The sequence below is a fragment of the Schistocerca gregaria genome, chromosome 3 (genome assembly GCF_023897955.1).
Source record: "Schistocerca gregaria isolate iqSchGreg1 chromosome 3, iqSchGreg1.2, whole genome shotgun sequence".
Classification (NCBI taxonomy): domain Eukaryota; kingdom Metazoa; phylum Arthropoda; class Insecta; order Orthoptera; family Acrididae; genus Schistocerca; species Schistocerca gregaria.
The window spans coordinates 513,152,635-513,173,206 of NC_064922.1; the positions used below are offsets into that span (position 1 = coordinate 513,152,635).

The window sequence follows — 20,572 nt, forward strand, 5'->3', positions numbered from 1 at the left end:
CTTAATATTCAACATTATTTATTATTTCTTTCATGAACCGGTTTTCGACTGTTATGCAACCATTAAGTAAAAACATAAATACGTGAAGCATTGAAATTTTTGTGCAATCGAAGATTTTAAACTGGTGCATCTAAAGAGTATCTCTGTTTCCAGAGGTGAAAATTGTTAGATTTAAAAATAAAACGAGAGAGCTTATTTCAGTTAACGGACGATGTGGGAGTAATTAACGAAGACAAAATGTGTCACACATCAATCACTGAACCAAATAACAAATTACAGCAGTTGTTCTCAGAAGAAAATAAATTGAACAATGAACTTCAGTTACACGTTCCAAGGGACCTTAGCAGGTCCTAAATTACAAACAAGATACACTGGGGAGATTAAACATGTAAGTGAAACAGCTGTGATCATAAAAGGTAATTTTTTTAACAGGACAAGAGAAATTATAGAAACCGAAATAAAGGAAAAAATGGCGATGCGAGTAAGAAGGGTAATTTACATCATCTGAATGTGACTATTAGTGGTAAGTGAATTGTGTCTAATAATTCAGTACTAAGTTTGGGCATTTGGACATACGTTTATCAATTTCCAGTATTTCAAGGTAGTCCATCTTCCTTTCTTTCTGGATGTGATGCAATTCTTAATGCTGCACCTTGTAAATATGTAAAATCGATAGTAATTGTAACAAATTATATATAGGTCACTCTGGCAGGGCATATGCACCAGCTTGAAGGAACACCGCAAAAGTCAGAAACTTGAGAAAGGAGACTCTGCTCTTGCAGACTACCTGCTTGAAGAATAACATAGTTACAACACAACCGATAAGTTTTGTAGAGTATTCGTCACCTTGTAAGGACACGGTGAAATATAAATAGAAAGCAGGAAGTTTGTAAATTATCTTTCCAGACAATACAGAGAAAAGCACCAATAAAGGCGGGACTCATACGGAAGGAAAGGAAAAAACTGCGGTTCAGATCCCCTTACGTGTTCACTGTGGAGATAATCGATGTTATCCCGGAATCCTCGGTCCGCCTCCGTATAGCAGCGGTAGAGTTAGCAAGGGGGGCCGGGTTCGATTCCCGGCAGGGGACTGGGTGTAGGGTGTCCTTGATCATCATTTTCATCAACATTGGCACTCCAGTCGCCGAAGTGGCGTCAACTCAAAGGTGAAATCCCGTCCAATAAATGCCATACGATCATTCAATTTCATTTTGAGTGCAATCTAATGTGGCTCCTTTATGCAGACATCTCTCTCCCTCGATAGTATTCCGCCGGAGCTTACTGTCTTAAGACGCTTCATTTTACTGGTTTCAGTGTTGTGTGTAAATATATATATAGTTGCACTCAAACATTTTGGAAACTTGGAATGGCTAGAAGACTTTAAAAGGAGTAAAGATCCGCTTCTATTGCTGTACGCAACATTAGCATATGTTTAGCCGCCAGCTGTTAGTTGTGTGTGAGAGCTTCTGACATTAAAAGAGAGTTTGTCCAGCAGTTTGTAAGGTAGACAGCTAAACGTCATTCGGATTTGTTGCCAAGCCGGATTTTATTAATCTGGCAGGAATATCAGCATGTGCAAGTCTCTTTGTCTAATACAGATAAAAGTTCCTTCCCTGCTTTTAGAACAGGAGATCACTACCTTCCTGGCAGCTCCGTTTCCTCTTTTCCATAAAACCACTTCGTACACACTAAACAAAATATTAGATAGTGGCAAACTAATAACGATAGTTACGTGGTGGAGCCTTTAAATGTGGTGGATACCGACAGAGGAATATGAACTCCAACAACGGATGTCTTTATTTCCAGAAATCAGAGAGATTAATAGGAAATCGGTTTATTTAAAACAGGAATTTGGAGCCCATGTAAGCGTAGCGTGACTCCACTTGTGAGTGACACAGGACGATAGTTACATAGTACTGCTGGCTGCTTCGAAGATGGACGTGGTCTATGGCGGAGGCGTACAGACATTCGATTCACTTTATATATATATATATATATATATATAATGATCGGCGGCGGTGACACGATGACGACTTCTCTGCAGTTTAATTACTCCAAAAGCCGGATTCCATGCTTTGTCCAAATTAAAATCATTGTCTCTATTTATTAAATCGGTAGCTAATCTAATTTCTAAGCGTATGTCTCTGCCGCCGAACAGCATCTGTGAGGCGCATGCGCAGTAACGCCGCGGTGGATCATAAAAGGCCGCGCTTGGCACCTTGTAGTCAGTCTTGTGGCGATACGCGGCCGAAATATCAGTAGAGGAAATTTTATTTGCGCGGCTGCATGCCCGAAATTTAATGGATCATAAAACATGGTTGATCTAAAAAGGCCACCTATCGCTACTTAGTGCACGTGCAGTTGTGGTGTTCTCATGCAAATTCCAGCCTTCGTCGACGATGAACGGTCGTTGAGAAGACTTTTGGTAGCCCCTTCGTTCATCTAGCCTGTAGTGCCCAACCCTGGAGGGGTAAAATGAAATTCTCTGAGGGGTTAAGACCAAATGATTATATTCTGTTTCAGCCATGAAACTAAGTTATTTTTACCTTTATCATAATTTTGTAAGATTGATATTGATTATATAAGGTATCAATAATTGATTTTTCTTAATTAGCAGCATTAACCCGGTGGAGATTACAGATTCCTCACATAGTCCACCCACTAAACATAAATGTTGTGCTTTGTCCAGTACATTTCTGATGATGAAAATGAGACACATACATAACAAACGCTAAATATCTCAAGCAAATGTCTTCTCCAAGTTGTAGATAGTACCTGCAGTCCAGAAATTGCTTCATTACTCACTTCGAAACAGGTAAATGCATTAATTGACAGCACAATACAGCAATAACTACATAATGCTATACACACAATAATAATTAGTCTAAAGTCGTCCAATTTGTGCCAGTTCAGAAGTAAGGATTCCGACAATCAAGTGTTTCAGGAACGGTAAGTATAGTGCACACATCGGAGTTTGTTCGATTTTAAATGGGATTGCAGTGTGGAGGTCAAGTAAATGCTGCAGTGGAGAGGAGTAACGCAGCAGGGGAAGTATGTTTCGTAGCCCATGTCTACCTTCACTGTGGACAGTTAACTTTCTTATTTGACAAGCAGTTATCATTCATCTTTCACAGCCGGCCGCTGTGGCCAAGCGGTTCTAGGCGTTTCAGTCCGGAACCGCGCTGCTGCTGCTACGGTCGCAGGTTCGAATCCTGCCTGGGCCATGGATGTGTGTGATGTCCTTAGGTTAGTTAGGTTTAAGTGGCTCTAAGTCTAGGGGACTGATGACCTCAGATGTTAAGTCCCATAGTGCTTAGAGCGATCTTTCACATTTTTCATCATTTTAAAAATAGAATTATTCCAAGAAAAGTCTTTCATTCAACAATTCATTTAGGTGCTAAAATTACTGATAAGGGGGGCAGGAGGGAGGGTACTAGCTAATGTCTGATTGCACTCAGGGGGTAATGGTCTAAGAAAGGTTGGAAACCAGTTATCTAGGCGGTCAGTTGCTCAACAGCTGCATATCTATTCTCCCACACATATTTCGCAGCCTTCATTCACGGCTGCCCCGTGGCACACCACAGTTGTATTGGCATCGGTTTTGGATAGCGCCATTTTGCCATGCACGCCGGCACGTGAAAAGTTTACAAACTCAGCCGTTTAGGAAATGCTTTAAACTTTGGCTCGACAGCCAATGACCATGCCCTTACGGGCGTCAGGCGTCAGTTAATACGCTCTGTTTCTGCGTTACGACAATGGCTGCGCTGTGTTTTGTGTCCCCGTGACACGCTTTATTTACATAACAACATGGTTAAATATATGTTCGGAAGAATTCCGCTAACAGCTGGTAAAAATTGTTGTTTATTAAAGCACAACCGATTTCGCGGCCTAAAGCCGCGTTATCAGGTGCAACCTACATGGTAAAATGCAAATTACTGTGTGACCATATTTTGTTGATATTAAAATTAATAAAGGAACGTTTTGAATATATTCACAACGTTAAAATGTCGTAAGCATACCCATTGCTCCTAGTCAAAGTTTACTATTCAGTGAATATTGTCAATGTTATGACGAGCGAAAGGTAACGAAGACGTGCTCAATTCATTTAGGACACATTGCTGATAGCTGATACTTGCGGTTACAGAACCGTGTCTTAAAATTTGCCTGCAGCTAAAAAGAAAAATGTTTCCTAGTGAGAGAACGCAAAAGTGTTTTAAGGGGCCGGATTGGCGATAAAAATTGTCACTGCTAACATCATTAGTCGCGGCACGGTATAAATTATTATGTGGAATGTATTAGGTGCCATTGTCTTACCGGTGTGACGTCACGGCAAAGGAAACACGGCCCGCACGAACGACAAAGAGAAACTTAAAAAAAAAAAAAAAAAAACTTCGTTTGTTTGGAGTTACAGCTCTGTAACGGTGCTCCAAATTGAAATAATCGCTCCACAGTACTGTAGCACGCCGCTAAGGTAGCCAAAACAAATATTGCAACCGATTGATAAAGCAGAGTATCCTACGGTAGTATTTATGTTTATATCCTGATTAACTTCTCATTTTGCGAAATACCCTTCTTGCATGTCGAGAGTTTTTATATCTTCTCATTATAGGCTACTTTGCTACCCAAGTAGCACAATTCATTTGCTACTTCTAATGTCTCACTGTCTAATTTCCTTCAGCATCGCTTGACTTAATTCGGTTAAATCAATCTAAATTATGTTTTATTTTGACATATAACGTCTCTTCAAGACATCCTTTTCTTTCAGCTGGTCGCTTGCAAACTATACATATATTAATGATCAATGTTTCGCTTTTGGAGCAGAAAATGGCTAGTGACTATCAGACTAGAAGATCTTACGAAAAAAAACTGTTTACCTCTATAACAACGTTAAATTCTGTTCACTATACTTTGAACCAAACTAGTTCATGAATGCAGACAATACTAACCTCTTGTGGAATGCAGCATCCACACTGTTTGACATCTCGAATAAGGTACTTCAACTGACAATGAAGAGGAGCCTGCCAGAAAGGTTCGATAATGCGTGTCAAGTTGTAAAACAGTCGTATGGCATAGCATCAGCCAGTTCAATACTCCATATATCAGTGCCCGATTCATCTGAATCACCAAAGCAGACCCGCTTTGACGATGAAGCGGTAAGATTAAATGCAGTTTTTGGTGTCTTGCAAAAGCGTATGAAGTGTTAGAATGTGCATATCACGTGACTTCGTGCAAAACTGTTACGGGACAAAGGAAATGCCTGTCATTTTAAGTACAGGCAGCAACAGACTGTATCAGAAGGATGAATTCAAGTACAAACGAATTTTGAACAAAATAGGATCCCGATATTCGAAAAAGATGTGATTGACTTGTTAAGCCAGATTAGAATGCCATTTAAGGAGAAACGTGCGGGAAGATGGAAACACATAAATAAGCTGTTTGTTCTAAATTCATTATATTACAGCGTTCAGGTTTATGTCAGAATGTTTTATGCTTGCATCAGTGCGTACATTACAGAGGGACGTGGAAGACATACAAGTAAAATGTGGGATAAGTGACAGTATATTCAACCTTCTGAAGTAGAAGGTACAGCTCTTGTCCGGTACTAAAAACTAGTGAATATGTCATTGGATGAAATGTCTAATGGTAAATTTAACATGACAGCAAGTCTGACAGGGTTATTGCCTCTGAGGACTTTGGGTTTACTCGCACAGCACATTTCTTGCACTATTTGACAGTTGCTTGTCCCACTTAGAATAATCTAATGTGGCAACACTCAACAGTGACTAAAATAAAGTAGGCCTACGGAACGACAAATGGCGCGTCTGTTCCTTTTGCACATCGAGATACCTGTCTTTGCTTCTTACGTGTGAATCTGTGTGTTCATATTCTTTTGATATCAACGCAGTAAGCTGCAGTTCTATCCAACATTACAAGTGTTTCGACACGAATGTGTTGTAGCTTGCCACTGGATTCATGATTTTTGTCCCTATTTGCGCTTAATTTAGCATCATTTTTAGAAACATCTAAATCTTGTTTATTACACAAACTGTTTGAGTCAAAAAATAATTACAATATTTCGTAAATCACCTAGGAAAGGGACGCAAAACAAATATATGGTTACGACGCACCTAACGTTCTCCTTTCTCGCCGCTTGGAGCGCTGATGTCGCTCCAGCTGTCAAACGGTATCAACTTTTACAGCAGTGAGTGTCGCGACTGTGGACTATTAGACTGTGGTGCTTCCCTTTCGAAGTTCTTAGACTAACTACAGACTGGTTTACTGTACAAATCTAGTATATCGTTCGTAACCTTAATTTTCAGGGATATAATTAAGATTCTATGACCTCCGCTCGAATGAAATTTGATAGATTAGATACTTCTACCCCACTCTATCTCGTACGCGCTGGCCAGCCCCTCCCAAACAAATGCACCGTCTAAAAACCACAGTGCCAGACAGTGTCATGGCAGACTGGTTTGAACCATTCCGTGTTTATTTGGTCTCTCACGGACGGCGGCGGTGCGAAGCCTTCAAACTGCCTGCCTGCCTACCTGCTGGACTGCGATGGGCCCTAATAACAGCTGTAAGACTGAACGCCGCCGGCCACGGCCCTCGCCTCAATGGCGGCCACAAAGTGCCCACACACCGGCCAGACAACATTGCGGTCCACCTCAATGAGCTGGCGTCGTGTCTGACTCTGGCACGCACCGCACGCCCTTTCACTCGAACGAGATGCATTACACGCGTACCTACTCCTGTAGGCGGATACCGTTAGCCCAACACCTCGCTATTGCTGTTAGAAATAGGCGGGACTGGGAATTCGTTGTAAAGGAAATAACTTTGACTGAGCCATAACTACACTACTGGCCATTAAAATTGCTACACCACGAAGACGAGCTACAGACGCGAAATTTAACCGACAGGAAGAAAATGCTGTCATATGCAACTGATGAGCTTTTCAGAGCATTCACACAAGGTTGGCACCGGTGGCGACACCTACAACGTGCTGACATGAGGAAAGTTTACAAGCGATTTCTCATACACAGACAGCAGTTGACCGGCGTTGCCTGTTGAAACGTTGTTGTGATGCCTCGTGTAAGGAGGAGAAATGCGTACCATAACGTTTCCGACTTTGATGAAGGTCGGATTGTAGCCTATCGCAGTTGCGGTTTATCGTATAGCGAGATTGCTGCTCGCGTTGGTCGAGATTCAATGACTGTAAGCAGAATATGGAATCGGTGCGTTCAGGAGGGTAACACGGAACGACGTGCTGGATCCCAACGGCCTCGTATCACTAGCAGTCGAGATGACAGGCATCTTATCCGCATGGCTGTAACGGATCGTGCAGCCACGTCTCGATCCCTGAGTCAACAGATGAGAACGTTTCCAAGACAACAACCATCTGCACGAACAGTTGGACGACGTTTGCGGCGGCATGGACTATCAGCTCGGAGACCATGGCTGCGGTTACCCTTGACGCTGCATGACAGACAGGAGCGCCTGCGATGGTGCACTCAACGACGGATATAGGTACACGAATGGCAAAACGTGATTTTTTCGGATGAATCCAGGTTTTGTTTACAGCATCATGATGGTTGCATCCGCGTTTGGCGACGTCGCAGTGAACGCACATTGGAAGCGTGTGTTAGTCATCGCCATACTGGCGTATCACCCGGCGTGATGCTATGGGGTGCCACTGGTTACACCTCTCGGTCACCTCTTGTTCGCACTGACGGCACTTTGAACAGTGTACGTTACATTTCATATGTGTTATGACCCTTGGCTCTACCCTTTATTCGATCCCGGAAAACCCAACATTTCAACATGATAATGTACGACCGCATGTTGCATGCCCTGTACGGGCCTTTGTGGATACAGAAAATGTTCGACTGCTGCCCTCGCCAGCACATTCTCCAGATCTCTCACCAATTGAAAACGTCTGGTCAATGGTAGCCGTGCAACTGGCTCGTCACAATACGCCAGTCACTACTCTTGATGAACTGTGGTATCGTGTTGAAGCAGCATGGGCAGCTGTACCTGTACACGCCATCCAAGCTCTGTTTGGCTCAATGCCCAGGCGTATCAAGGCCTTTACCACGGCCAGAGGTGGATGTTCTGGGTAGTGATTTCTCAGAATCTATGCACCCAAATTGAGTGATAATGTAAGCAGATGTCAGTTCTAGTAAAACAAAAATGGCTCTGAGCACTATCGCACTTAACATCTATGGTCATCAGTCCCCTAGAACTTAGAACTACCTGAACGTAACTAACGTAAGGACATCACACAACACCCAGTCATCTCTAGTATAACATATTTGTCCAATGAATACCTGTTTATCATCTGCATTTTTTCTTGGTGTAGCAATTTTAATGGCCAGTAGTGTAATACGTGTGGCACAGATTGCATGTGTTTATTATGAGAGACGTCAACTGAGCTTCTGACATGCCTCTTTGGCGCTGGCAAATGATCCACCCTCCTGGTGGCCAAATCAGAGAAACATAAAGCCCCCTGTAAACTCAGCTGCGGCAAGGAAAAATTGTCGTGCAATACCGCATGGGGTCGTGTCTGGCGATCTTGGTGTCTCGGATCCCATGCTCCCTACCCGCCACTGCGACAGTCTGCAGCATATTGAAGATAGCTCAATCCAGTCACGGTTTTTTTTTTTCTCGAAAAAGAAGGGACCGTACACTTTCCCACGAGAAATGGCACAAAAAAGATCACTTTAGGTAAGTCTCCTTCGCTTTCAGTAACGTCACAATGGTTTTGAGCCCCCATATGTGCGCGTTATGTCGGTTTACTTTATCGCTCACATGAAATGTCGGTTCATTTGGAAAATCAACCGTGGCAGAAATGTATCGACATCCATGTCCTTTAGCAAAGCATTGCGGAAGTAATCCTGTTTCCTTTCATCACCAACCCGAATAGCTTGTACTAATTGTAGCCTGTATGGTTTATAGACCAAACAACTGTTTAATACTCGCCAGTCAGTAGAACGAGGCATTGGCAGTTATCTGCTTGCGCGCCGAGTATTCTTCCCTGCACTCCGCTCAACCGTTTGCCGAATTATATCCATCAAGTCATCAGAAGTGCGAGGTCGACCTGGACGCTTACCTTTTGCGTAAGCGTCCTGTCTTTTCAAATCGGCAATGCCAACGTCGAATGTTTTCGGGTGCAGGCGGACACTGCCAAGTCGCCGACGAAAAGCACGCTGGACCGAAAATCATTGACTCACTCGTTGCATACTGAACGTCCTGTTGAGAGGACGCCATCTCACTTCTGACTAACTGCAAACTGAGAAGACGCACTGATTGACATCTAAAACCTATTCAAACAACACAACGTGTCCTTGCCAGCACGTCCCATGTTTCGTAAATATTACGGTCCAAAATCGGTTAATTCTTTTTGAAACATCCTGTATTAAAGAAAATGTAATCGAAGAAACGATCATCTAACTAATGAAATGAAAAATCGGTCCGAAGTTAATCCTAGTCCATTAAAATAATCTCCGTTATCACAAACTTGAACCTGGAGCAATGACAAATACTAACAGGTTCGAATCCTGCCTCGGTCATGGATGTGTGTGATGTCCTTACGTTAGTTAGGTTTAAGTAGTTCTAAGTTCTAGGGGACTGATGACCTCATAAATTAAGTCTCATAGTGCTGATAGCCATTTGAATCATTTTTTGAATGGTCCAAAAACCAACGTCGAGGCAACTATGGCGCACCTCGGGCCATGAACGACGAGCTGCGGCTGTGGAGATGTGTACTGTATAATCGACGTGCAACTGTTAAGCAGATGACTGCCCAGATGTACCAGGGGGCTATCAGCAGTGTCTCCTCAACGACCTTACAGCGAACGTCGCTGCGCATGTGCGTCCGCAGCAGGTGCATGGTTCACGCACCCCTGCCGACTGCTGTCCATCGGTGACGAAGCCTGGAATTTGTACGTCAATAGTGCAACTGGACGTCCATTGAGTGCCGACACGTGGGCTTTCCTGACAGATTAAGTTTTCCGGTCCGTCGAACAGACGGCCATTGGCGTGTTGGGCCCGCAGCAATCATCCGAAGGATCCAAGCTGAGGAAGGAAGCGTGATCTCGTCATTCTGGCAGGCCCAGTGGACCGACGTAAGTATCCATCATTCCGTGTTGACCATGTCCAACTCTAAAGGCAGTTCGTTTCTCGGCATGGCGTCTACCAGCAAGACAAAGCAACCTGTCTCTCAGCTCGCAGTGTACGTGCGTGTTTCGAAGAGCACCAGGATGAATTTATCGCACTCCTGTGGCCACCAAGCTCTCCGAAATTAAACCCAGTCGAGAATCGAGGGGACTACCACTTCGAGCTCTTCGCCCTATGTGTTCTCAACCGAGAAGCATAGCGCAACTGGTCACATCACTGGAGTTAGCATGGCTCCTCATCCCTGTCGGCACGTCGCAGATCTACAATGACACTCTTCCTGCACATCGCGGTGCAAAGGATGTTAATCAGGCTTTAGACGGGTGGTCACATTAATGTGTCTGGATCGTTTTCATATATTAAAAGTAAAAATACTTCCAAATTCGTTGGGGAGAGCTTCCTTACACTAAAGCAAGGTAAAAAGTTCGCGTAAACATATGGCGGAAAATCTTTAGTTTTCTAGGTATTAATTAAACTTTCCAATTTAGCTTATCGGAGCTCAAAAACACACAGACTGATAGCGAATGATGGAAATGCTCTCGTGCTTTTATACATGCATGCAATAGTCGAATTATGCATTGTCACATCTTTCAAATATTCCTTCGAATGATTTCTTAGTGTCTCACGGCATGTCGAAGAGTTTCTGCATCCGCGTGGTCTGCTGCGTGAAAGAGTTGTTTAAGGTGCCCACAGGAATAATAATCTAAAGGATTTAAGTCAGATACCAGCCAGTTGCATCTCGAACACAAACTGAAATGTGCTGGAGCTCCATCATGCATAAACTACATGCTTCTTCTTACTTGCGGTGGGCACATCTTCCAGTAGGTCTTGGAGCGTGTTCTGAATAAAGTTTCCTCAGGTAGCACCTGAAAGGTGTTCTGAGATAACAGTGACCCTACCAGATAGTGACCTTTAATTACAGCCCACACGTTGATCTTAAACTGATGTGCAGTCTGTACTGTAGAATAAGGACTGCGATCAAGCCATACGAGTTGGTTGTAAAAATTTGTTATTCCGTTTCTTAAAAATGTTACCTCATCTGTAAAAACAAAACTGAAAAGACAAAGATCGGATTTTCAGTTTCTGCAACAAACCGTTGGCAAAAGTTCTTCCGTAGTGGGTGGTCGGCAGCCGTAAGGTCTAGCACACGGTGAAGATGTTACTGGCAAATGAGTTACTAGCGAAGTATCTTCCATGCTGAAATTACAGAATTTTTTTTAAGTTATTGGCTTTTGGGATTTACCCTTTAGCCAGAGAAGTGTAGAACTGTAGATCTGGTGTACAATATAATATCTACAGTATGGACATTGGAAATTGCATCAATTCCAGGTAAACTTACTGTTAGACTTCGTTTAGTCACACACTCAAAACAAGCGGATATCTGCTTTTTGCAGAAACCGGGCAACACTAACATAGTCCGCTGTGGACAGCTGTCCCGTCAGAGATGTAGGTTGTGGAATTCCATCTCTGGTCAATTCCTTAAGAAACGTGCGTCGGTGTCTACCATAGCACGAACACCCTATAATCACGCGTCTGAGATACACAAACTCATTTGGGTGTACTTCGCAGTACGGAGATGCCTGAACTTACATGCTGTGAAGGTGACCCAGTAGGATGCACGTTGTAGTGGTATGACGTCTAGATAGTCTGAGTTTGGAGAACCAGGTTTTGCGTGGGATACTTGGCTGTATTAGAGCATAATGTTTTCCATTGGACCGTTGCGACATCTCCCACGTCTGACTATTCAACTTCTCTTGTGTTGATGCCTGGCTCTTATTGAAAGCCTCTAGAACGTGCTCTTCCTGGTGAGGCGCGGTGGTTTTCCTCAGTCAAATAGTCGGTGGTGCTGTCTCTGCAACACAACGAAACACAGCACAAAAGGCTAAATGATTCGGCTGTCTTCGGTCTGGAAACGCCGTCTGATACAGCGGTGCAGCGTCGTGTTCGTTACTGTTCTCGCGGCCGTACATAAAAATCACGTCTGCCTACTCACGAAATAAATATCTTGTCATGTTTGGATGCTGAACTTTCAGTTGACTCACTATCTACATAAAACATACAGGCAGTTCACACGCCGGCCGGAATGGCTGATGGGTTCTAGGCGCTACAGTCTGGAACCGCGCGACCGCTACGGTCGCAGGTTCGAATCCTGCCTCGGGCAAGGATGTGCGTGCTGTCCTTAGCTTGGTTAGGTTTAAGTAGTTCTAGGTCTAGGGGACTGATGACCTCAGATGTTAAGTCCCATAGTGCTCAGAGCCATTTGAACCTTTTTTTTTTACTAACTTCTCCATCACCGATTTAATTATTATAGACAAGGCGTGTAGGACACGACTATGACTATAACATTGGATAATAGGGAGAGGCAGCTCTCAATCATTTTTGAGAAAATCGAGTTGTGTGGCTATAACGGTTATCGGAAACCGCAAACGAGCGAGAAAGTGCATAGTGTCATAAGCCAAGATCTCTAGAACGAATCTGGATATCGGCACTATTTTTACTGTAAGTTACTTGCACCAGTATTCGGTACTGTGCTTAGATATGCGAGGTACGCTGTGAAATTGTGTTACGACCGAGAACCGTTTATAAATGTAAACGTAGTTTGTTTTGTAAGAATCGCATGGAAGAAAAAATTCGACGTTCATTTCATCTTCTGTATGTCTCGATAGTTACTGTTTTCCATGTTCCTACGATCTGTATCATACTGGTTCGTGCAGGGCTGCATACTTGCCACAAATTTAGATACTGCAATATAAATGAAACGACTACACTGATTCGAATGAGAGTCCTCATGTTCCATTTTTCGTTTTCAATCTCATAGAGAGCGAATATTTTTCTGCATTTATGGCCAATTCTGAGCTTGATATCCCGCAGTATATGTTAATGGCATAAAACGCCGAAACCTGCGTCTTAATCAAATAAAAAATAATACAGTCAAATGGCGGTGTGTTCATTTAAAAATTATTGCATGAATGTTGCTCAGCAACATCAAAAACTGTTTAAACATTTCTCCTTCATGTTAAAGATTTGGAAAACAGTAAATCAATCATTAAATATTGGTACTTTGCACGGTCAAAATACATCCGTTGCTAGAATTTCGTGGGAATGAATTAAAAAAAGCCGGCAGCAAGAACCGATCCCGGGATCTCGCATTTACGGAACCAAGCGCCTACTCGCTCGGCCGCGGACGCTGTGAACACTAGCGGCCGTAGCGGGAAAACGCATAAGCACGACTATAATTTTCAAACTAGGTTTTCTCTAAAACGGGTGAGAGTTGCGTCTTCCTGTTTACGTACGTTAACGTCCTAGTTTTGTTCTACGCATCAAGTCAATTTGAATCAAATCGGTGAGGGGAAGTTCGTACGATCCCCTTTTTAGTACAGTTCGGTTCTGTCTCTGATTTCTTCATCTGGTTGTGCGACTTGTATGTTATCAGTGCAGGAAGCATTCTGGAAAGCTCAGTCCTGCACCGATGCAAGTTCAGCACACTTACTGAATGTAACTGGAGGTCCAGCTGTGTCTAACCGTAGTGTGTTAAGTGCGCTGCGTGGGTAACAGCAATTACAAATTCCTCCATTAGCACTTATTACTGTGAATTACGAAAACACCAGCGAAGATTACGACGAACTAACTCAGTACTTGATGTAAAAGAAGTAAAAAACAATAGTAATGATCGTGACTGTGTCTCCGCGCCTCCGAATGGGGAAACTGCCACGGATAGCGCTTTGGATGGTTGGGCGACCGGTCTGATGCCGAGTGGAGTTGAACGAACTCGAGATGCCGGCTGTGATGTCGCAGGCTGAGATTCCGGGAAGGGCATTCCCTGTAGCCGGCACTGCCGTCACAGCCGCTCTCAAAATATTAATGGGCTGTTTCGGAGGAGGCAGCGGCGGCCGCGTTAATGGCGTTGTCGGGACGCACGGGGACAGATTGGAAGCCGGCGAGGTGGGACACGACACGACACAGGAAGAGGTGTGGCGGCGAGCGCCAGGGCCAGACGGTCTCTTCTCAGCGTCGTGTGAACCATCTCCCTGCCACCGATCCAAGGAGCACAGCAGAAGAAACTACTAAAGAAGCAAGAGCCAGGAAAAGAACGAAGCGTCTAGACTTCCAGGATAAGCAAGAACAGGATACAGACAATGCTGAGTATTGGCCTAAAAGTGTCGAATACTTTGAGAGGTGGTAATACTCATACAAACACAAAACGTCCAGTAAACATGTGTCCGGAAAGGTGTATCTCCCGAGGTAAACTCATGTTCATAGCAAGGGCTGCGCGATGCTTGTTTGCAGGTATTAACTAGTGCAGTCGTTGCATTGACGCCCCTTCAGATGTGTCAGCAGGGTATTATTATGTCTTACTACTTACAATTCTCTGCCTGCCATTAGGTGGTCTGCAGTCAGTTGTGTGGTTCGAGTCGTGTTCCAGCACCTGTTAGCAATGGAAGCCTACTCCTCGACAAATGATACTCTGCTATGGGTTAGCAAATGAATTTAGCCAGCGAGCCCGTTCCCTCGACGCTGAGTGCCCTTTGATCAGCTGTTCAGCAGACTTTTCCAGTGCCTGAGATCCACAGGCATCCTTGCACCTCGGGAGACCGACAGGGAAAGGCCCCGCAGAGTTCGCACGCCTGACGTGGAGATGGGTGTGCTACGTTCGGTGGAAGAGACCCCTAGAACCAGTGTGCGACGATTAGCAGCAGCAGATGGCTTGTATCCACTCTCTTATCTGGGCGATACTTCATAAACAGTTGCTGTGCCAATATCGTTTACAGCACATTCAGGATGATCATGGCATTCGATGGTTCTGTCAATGGCTGTTGCATAAGTGTGGCGCAGATCTGTTATTCACATCTACGATTTTATTTACCGATGAAGCAGGATTTACAAGAGGTGGGTACAGTGAATTTCCATAACAAGAACCTATGGGCAGATGTAAACCTCGAAGCAATTCAAGAAAGAGTGCATCAGCACCAATTCCTAATCAACATAGTGGCAGGCGTACTTGGCGGTAGATTAATAGGGCCATACGTGCTACCACAAAGCTAACTGGGGCGCATTATCTGGACTTCATCATTAATGTATTGCCTACGTTGCTGGAGGCTGTACCATTGCAGCAACGAGTAGAAATGTGGTTCATGCGCGATGGCGCATCAGCACATTTTGGTCACAATGTGTGCGAACACGTCCGCAGCTCGTGGTCGTGCGGTAACGTTCTCGCTCCCCACGCCCGGGTTCCCAGGTTCGATTCCCGGCGGGGTCAGGTATTTTCTCTGCCTCGTGACTGGATGTTGTGTGATGTCCTTAGGTTAGGTAGGTTTAAGTAGTTCTAAGTTATAGGGGACTGATGACCATAGATGTTAAGTCCCATAGTGCTCAGAGCCATTTGAACCATTTTCGTGCGAACATCTGATGCTGACACTTCATGACCACCGAATTGGTTAGGAGAGTCCCGCACCTTGGCCTACTTGTTCCCAAGACCTCAATTTCCTGGACTTTACGTTATAGGTACACTTCAAGGAATTGGCCTACGCCACTCCAATCAAAGATGTGCCCATACATCAGGGTTGGGTCTTCAATGCGACCCTGCAGGTACTTCAAGGGGTTCGTCATTACTTATGCCGGAGGGCAGACGGGTGAATTGTCATGAATGGACGCCACGTTGAACACCTCCTGTGAACATTTATCACAGAAAGTATTCATTTCCGGAACTATGTTTACTGGACTTACGTTTTCAGTACTACCACATCTCCGAGTATTCGAATCTTTTTTAAAGTTACTAGATCATCAAAATACGCCTACTTGTAAGGGTTTTTACTTTGAGGGAAAAATAGTTTTTAAAGAAAAAATTGGACTTAACTTAGGAGTCTGGTCCAGTATTTTTTTTTAAAAAAAAGGTTCAAATGGCACTGATCACTATGGGACTTAACTTCTAAGGTCATCAGTCCCCTACAACTTATAACTACTTAAACGTAACTAACCTAAGAACATCCCACACAACCATGCCTGAGGCAGGATTCGAAACTGCGACCGTAGCTGTCGCGCGGTTCCAGACAGTAGCGCCTAGAACCGCTCGACCACCCCGGCCGGCTCCAGTAATCGGTAAAGAAGTTATACAATACTTCCTAAAAGTTTCAGGCCTCCATGTATCAAAGTTTCTGAGATAATGGGTCATCAATACTGCAGCTTTAACACTGTATGGCTCACGACTTCCCCTAACATACTGATTCCATGTTTCGCAACGTTATTTTTAGATAATTAATCGACGTGACTGTGTCAAGCAGTTGACCACTAATACTGTATAGGAACGTTACAGGGCTTCTTTTCCTAATCATTATCCCACATTTAGACCAAGCTGCCGTACATCACACTAAGTATAGCACTCACTTCCGGCACACAAAAGACTCTTCAGCAGTCACTGATTGCTGCTCACCTTACATCTACATACATACTCCACAATCCACCATACGGTGCGTGGCGGAGGGTACCTCGTACCACAACTAGCATCTTCTCTCCCTGTTCCACTCCCAAACAGAACGAGGGAAAAATGACTGTCTATATGCCTATGTACGAGCTCTAATCTCTCTTATCTTTGTGGTCTTTCCGCGAAATATAAGTTGGCGGCAGTAAAATTGTACTGCAGTCAGCCCCAAATGCTGGTTCTCTAAATTTCCTCAGTAGCGATTGACGAAAAGTGGTTTTAGAGTTAGCTGCCATTCTTTACACCAATCACAAATCTTGTCCAAGTCATCTTGTATCCTCCTACAGTCACTCAACGACACCTTCCCGTACACCACAGCATCATCAGCAAACAGCCGCACATTGCTATCCACCCTATCCAAAAGATCATTTATGTACATAGAAAACAAAAGCGGACATGCCACACTTCCCTGGGACACTCCAGATGATACCCTCACCTCCAATGAACACTCACCATCGAGGACAACGTACTGGGTTCTATTACTTAAGAAGTCTTCGAGCCACTCACATACTTAGGAACCAATCCCATATGCTCGTGTCTTAGGAGTCTGCAGTGGGGCACCGAGTCAAACGCTTTCCGGAAGTCAAGGAATATGGCATCCGTCTGATACCTTAATCCATGGTTCGCAAGATATCATGTGAAAAAAGGGCGAGTTGCGTTTCGCAGGAGCGATGCTTTCTAAAGCAGATCGTTTTTTACCGTACTCGTCATGTGACTGTCGATCACTTTTGTTTATTTAGCTGAACTACGTAAACAAGACCGTCCAAGAGTAGTGACCTGTAGGAGGAAGAAGAAACAGGTTAGGTGCGTCGCCACCTGCAGCGGGAAGAGGGGTCCACGCCCACTTGCCGACGCGCCCCACGGCCCGTATCGGTAAACAAACAAGCGGGAGCGACTTGCAGGTGCCTTACCAGTGGCCCGCGGCCCGGGCGCTCCGAGGGCGGCGTGTCGTAAGCCGATATCTAATTACCATGACGGGCCCGCTCGGAAAAAGTGTGCCGCCCGTCGCCAGGGCCGAAACACGAGCTGGCGGCGTCCCTGGCGTCTCGGGGCCCGCGCTTTTGGCGGGAAAATCTAGACAAAGAGCGGCGCCCGGGCCGGCCCAGGGGCGGCCAAAGCGCCAAGGCCACGCTGGGCGCGCTGCGCCGTTTCGCAACGCCTCCGTCTTTTGTCTCGTCGCGACGCCCGCCTCTGCCTGCCCCCGCCCGCCAGAGTCACAAATGGGGCTGCCTCGCTTGAAAAGCTGTTCGTTACCGCGCCCACGCCCACCGCTTTGGCGGCGAACGTTCGGAGGTGTCCACTGACCCACAGATTTCCCATTTTGCCTACCGCACGGGACCTGTCGAGGCCAGCACGCGAATGTGTAGGTGTAGGAAGTGTGCAGACTGTTCCAGTCGGCTCTGACGCAGCTTTCATCTCTTTCCTATTTTACGCAAACTACTGAATTGTAACGCCGAAGTTCAAAGACAGTATTCCGATATCCTACACTGTACACTGCTAGCCCCCTTACGATGTGTGTCGGAGAGTACTTTATGCATCACTGTCGTCTTCGCCCACTCCTTTCGCAGTCGCGAAAGGTCCCCAGGAGGAACTGTTGTTATACTCCGTTCATCATAAGAATAAACCTCACGTAAACGTTACGCCGTGTATTCTTCCGCGTTGCCAGGAACCTCACTGGATTTCGTTCCACGGGAAGCGGAAGCCGTGCTGTTTAAAGAGTTAATTTCGACACTGCTACGCTGACAGTCGATCAGCAACATAATCCCAGCCCACCAAAACAATCCACATTTCCTCATCCTCTTCTATGACTGGCTTTTCTGCAATTCGCCATCGATCGGCAGTGACGTATCGTGCATTAGTTCCAATACGTTTGGCAGTTTAAATGTCTTATTATTTCTCGCACAAAACCCTTAACTTGGCTCAAGATCAATTCTATTGGGTTCAGATTGCAGTGGTAGGGTGACAACTGTAAAAATGTGGCATCTGTAGAGTATACTTGACCCCGTGAATATTGTTTTCCATATTTCTACGAGCTTCCCAATGAAGCTCGTGTGAGATCAAAGCTGTCCTACAAAACAATGACACATTAGCATAGAGAGTGACTTTTAATTTTTCCCCGAAAAAGTTATGTAATGTTTCTTTAACTTCAGCAATCTTTAACAGTCTTCTATAAAATACCGAATTTATGTTTGCAATGAAAATTAGAATTGTGTATGCAATATGTAACTAGAAACTAGGAGACGTGCAATTTCTTTTAACGATGGTTAAGTATAATTAACACATTTAATGAATTTCATATTTAAATGATTTAAGTATGCGAACCGAAAATGATACATACGTTTGATTCGAACGGCAGGCACACACTAACTTAGCCTTTTACGACTGTATCGATTGGGCCACGCATGTAAATAGAACACAGCCATGTATTTATTACATAATAATTCTCGAAAAATATCAAAAGCTGATTTTTCTCTGTAATCTTGTGGAAAACATGGAGAACACTGAAACTTCCTGGCAGATTAAAACTGTGTGCCCCACCGAGACTCGAACTCGGGACCTTTGCCTTTCGCGGGCAAGTGCTCTACCAACTGAGCTACCGAAGCTCGACTCACGCCCGGTATCGGCCATACCTACCTGACGCACGGACATCTTTTGCGTCAGTAGGATCCCCCCCTGTGTCAGTGCGGGTCCCGGTTGACGGTCGCCCACATTTTGTTGGAGTGTCCCCGACTGCGCACCCTCCGGCAGTCTTTTAATCTCCCGGGCTCGTTGCCTTTGGTTTTAAGCGACGATGCCTCCATGGCTGACGACATTTTAAATTTTATCGGTGGTAGTCCTTTTTATGGTTCCATTTAGGGGGGTCCTGCCCCTTTCCCTTTCTGTGTCTCTTGTCCTCGAGTCTCTCATTGGTTGCAGATTTTAGTGTGTATTCGGATGGTTGACTCCCTTTTTTTTTGTTCTCAAGGTCAGTCAACCAGTCTCCGGCCCTCTTCTTTTCTTCCGTTTCTTTCTGTCCGGTGTTCGTCTGTACTCTTCTTGTCTCTAGCGGTCGCTGCCACATTGGTGTTCTTTCAGTGTGTGGGGGGAGGGGCGTCTCCTCCCCCCTTGGGGTTTTACCTGCTCCGTAAATTTTCGTCTCGCCTGTTTTTGGAATGGGGGACTGATGACCTTAGCTGTTTAGTCCCCCTTAAACATCCCAACAACCACCACTCACAGCTTTACTTGTGCCAGTACCTCGTCGCCTACCTTCCAAACTTTACAGAAGCTCTCCTGCTAGCTAGGTTAGCAGGAGAGCTTCTGTAAAGTTTGGAAGGTAGGAGACGAGGTACTGGCACACGTAAAGCTGTGAGTACCGGGCGTGAGTCGTGTTTCGGTAGCTCAGTTGGTACGAGCACTTGCCCGCGAAAGGGAAAGGTCCCGAGTTCGAGTCTCGGTCGGGCACACAGTTTTAATCTGCCAGGAAGTTTCATATCAGCGCACACTCCGCTGCAGAGTGAAAATCTCATTATGGAGAACACTGTTTCTCGCCCGCGTTTCACTACGAAGCGGGAAGCAGTGTCATCCATTTCCAGAGTACGTATAAACAGCGAGACAATCAGAGCACAAGTAGCTTTTACAGAGACTGTACACCTTTTTTGAAATAAAAATTACTAGCTAAAGTATGATTAAGAAAAACATCGATGGATGTTAATGCATCAGAATGTTTTAAACTTTCATTTACCATGTCATAGTAACAAGATATCTAACACACAAGTTGGACCTACTTCCAAGAGCGGAACAGCACCAGTGTACGAGAGCTACGGCTGCTAATCAATCATTGCCTTTGTGTTTGTTTACATGAGGTTTATTTTTATAACGAGCGAAGTACAGTGCACGAGAGCTACGCCTGCTAATCAATCATTGCGTTTGTGTTTGTTTACATGA

General features: G+C 44.8%; 2 protein-coding genes across 2 annotated transcripts in view; both read left to right on the forward strand.

Moving 5' to 3' along the window:
* Positions 1-20,572, forward strand: part of LOC126354362 (uncharacterized) — a 136,034-nt gene that overhangs the window by 66,278 nt on the left and 49,184 nt on the right. The window lies entirely within an intron of this gene.
* LOC126355444 (collagen alpha-1(I) chain-like) overlaps positions 17,620-20,572 on the forward strand; it is a 35,723-nt gene continuing 32,770 nt past the window's right edge. The window contains exon 1 of the mRNA XM_050005752.1: positions 17,620-17,861. Within this exon, the coding sequence (XP_049861709.1) occupies positions 17,620-17,861 (242 nt within the window). The remainder of the gene's footprint in view (positions 17,862-20,572) is intronic.